The following is a 2,485-nucleotide window of genomic DNA, read 5'->3' on the forward strand; positions in this document are numbered from 1 at the left end:
AGAGAGGAATACCAGTAAGTTCCTCAAATTTTTTAAACCCGTGTGTCTGCCTTAAAACCTATGGTTTTAGGGTAAAACCTATGTTCCTTCTTCCTTCTTTATCCTATGTTTAGTTCTTAAAATAACCTTCTCAAAGTGCTTCTGACTAATGGTCCTTTCGTTTTTGCAGTTACTGGTCAGAAAACTTGAATCCTGTGATTTGGCAGTTTTTCTGAAATGAGGATTTAACATCCACCTAGGCTGTACATGTGTCCTGTGGGGAAAGGAGGGCTATTATTAGAGTATCTCATTTTTATGGTATATTTGAAGACTTACTTTGTAGTATGCTGCCTATTTGAAATAAAGATCGTCATTCTTAGGATCAGGAGGATCTTAGCTCTCTCTATTATTTATGAGAAGTGAGAGTTGAACTGCCAGCCATTCAAAGTGGAAATGGGGGTTTAATGTGCATGTTGAAATGTTTGGAATTGTTTTATGGTGACTGACTTGCAGTTTCCTTCTAAAATTGAAAAGGGTCGTCGAGCCCTGAGGCCTTCATTTACCCTGTTTCCAAATGTTTGCCACTTTTATTAGCAGTTATATCCAATAGTATAAACCTGGGTCATCAGATAATGTTTGTTTTTAACAGAATTTAACAGGGCTCTGTGGCTGCGTTCATCCAAACTTAGCATCAAATTCACCAGTGTTACTTCTGATAAAGTACTTGCAGCAGTTCTGGTTGGCTGCTAGTTTGAAAAAGAAATCACATCCAAAGTATTTCTGTCCCTGAGTTGCTGTAAAGATGAGGTGGTCTGTGCAGTGTAGCTAAAAGAAGAGTTGTTTCCTTACACCTTGAAATCATAAGATGCTTCTAAGGCTCTAAACGTAGATGGTATTTTTGCTTGAGCAGTTACTCTTCTATAGCTAAAATGAAAAAAAAAAACCCCAAAGCCTAGGAATCTTTATCCAGAGAACACTGCTCTCTGTTGCCCATGTTCATGGCCTTTTGTTATGCAAAGGTCTGAATGTAAAGATGAACAGAACTTGTCTGTGATGCTTTTTGGTGCAAAATACTTTTTAAAGAGTGCTTAGAGCTTCTTTACTGGCTCCTGGGGTTGAAATCTTGTTTTAATCCTTGGTAGGTTGTTTTACCGGTGCCTTAAAAGTAAGCTGAATGGGAAGAAATGGTGTGGAAGCGTCCCATGGCAGGTATGAGTGTTTCCTTTGTATTGTAGTGTCACCTCATTCCAGCATGATTTTTCATTCCATATACAGTAGTCACCTCTGAAAGTACTTAGTGGGAGATTTTCTGTCTGCTAACTGAAAAGTGTACGAGGCTTGCTGTTCTCTAGATGAGACTTCTCTTTCTCTTAGGTTGTGTGAAGTACTCACTATTCTTCAGTCTTAGAAGGAACTTGGATTTGATTCCTGGCTGTCCTCTTTTCTAGAGATTGTGGTGTTGGGACTTGATCCCAAAAAACAATGGGAATGGCAAAGGAAGTAGAAAACCAGCAGTTTTGTTTTGGATTTCTAATGAAACGTTTATCCTGATTGTGTTAGAATGATAGGAAAGATGATCTTGGTAGAGAATGAAGTCTTGTTTGAGGTGATCAGGTTGTGTGTGTAGTTAACAGGCTTTAATAACTTATATGTTAGCATTTATTCCCTTGTATAAATTACAGGATCCAAAAGCTACCAAAGCGTCAAAAGCCGTGGAATCCCAGCCCAGCACAGCACCTTTCTTCAATCCCACTAGCCAAAGAAATCCATTCAAAGTGCTGGACAAGAATTGTGCACCATCATCCTGGAAACAGATGAATCAAGGAAATGGAGAGGAAAGTAAAGCAAAAGGAGTTAAAGCAGAGAATGAGAGAGTGTTGGTGTCACATAAAGAAAAGAAATCAACCTCTGATTCCTCCACAGAGACAGAACCTCTAGAAGAACTCAAAAATAAAAAGAAACCATCCACAGGAAGTAAAAGTGACTCAGAATTTCAGGAGACTACAGTGTCTGAATCTAAACTTGGCCTTTCTGAGACCAGGAAAGGGAAAAATATGCTTTCAGAGGAAGAGAAATATGGTGGCAGTGGCAGGGAATCCAATAAGCCTTCTGAGCATGTGGACAAGGAGCCAGGCGCGAGATCAAAACTCTTGCCACTAAGTCTTGGAAAGCAAAGTACAAGTACCAAGCCTCCAGTGGAGGAGCAGCTTGGAGACAAAAGCTTAAAAAGTTGTGGGGATAAGGAAACAAGAGAGAAAGATTGCACTGGTCAGAAGAATGGTGGAATTAAACTGGTGTCTAAAGAAGATGCCCTTTCCCCCTCAGGGGCACAGTCAGCATCGAAGTGTGCTGCCCTGAGGGGAGGTGCACAGGCAGAGCTGCCCAAGGCACAGCTTGGACCAGGGTCTCCTGGGGAAGCTTCTGGCAGTGACAGTGATGAAGTACAATTTGGCTGTTCCTCCTCAGGTAAAAGTAAACCTGAAAAATCAGTTCAGATTCCTTCAGG

At 40.7% G+C, this 2,485-nt stretch overlaps 1 protein-coding gene across 1 annotated transcript in view; it reads left to right on the forward strand.

Moving 5' to 3' along the window:
- TTF2 (transcription termination factor 2) overlaps positions 1 to 2,485 on the forward strand; it is an 18,016-nt gene continuing 15,531 nt past the window's right edge. The window contains exons 1-3 of the mRNA XM_017731962.1: positions 1 to 14; positions 1,122 to 1,188; positions 1,636 to 2,485. Coding sequence (XP_017587451.1) covers positions 1,164 to 1,188; positions 1,636 to 2,485 — 875 coding nt within the window. The 5' untranslated portion in view covers positions 1 to 14; positions 1,122 to 1,163. The remainder of the gene's footprint in view (positions 15 to 1,121; positions 1,189 to 1,635) is intronic.

This window comes from Corvus brachyrhynchos, unplaced genomic scaffold, assembly GCF_000691975.1.
Source record: "Corvus brachyrhynchos isolate BGI_N302 unplaced genomic scaffold, ASM69197v1 scaffold3, whole genome shotgun sequence".
NCBI classification, from domain to species: Eukaryota; Metazoa; Chordata; class Aves; order Passeriformes; family Corvidae; genus Corvus; species Corvus brachyrhynchos.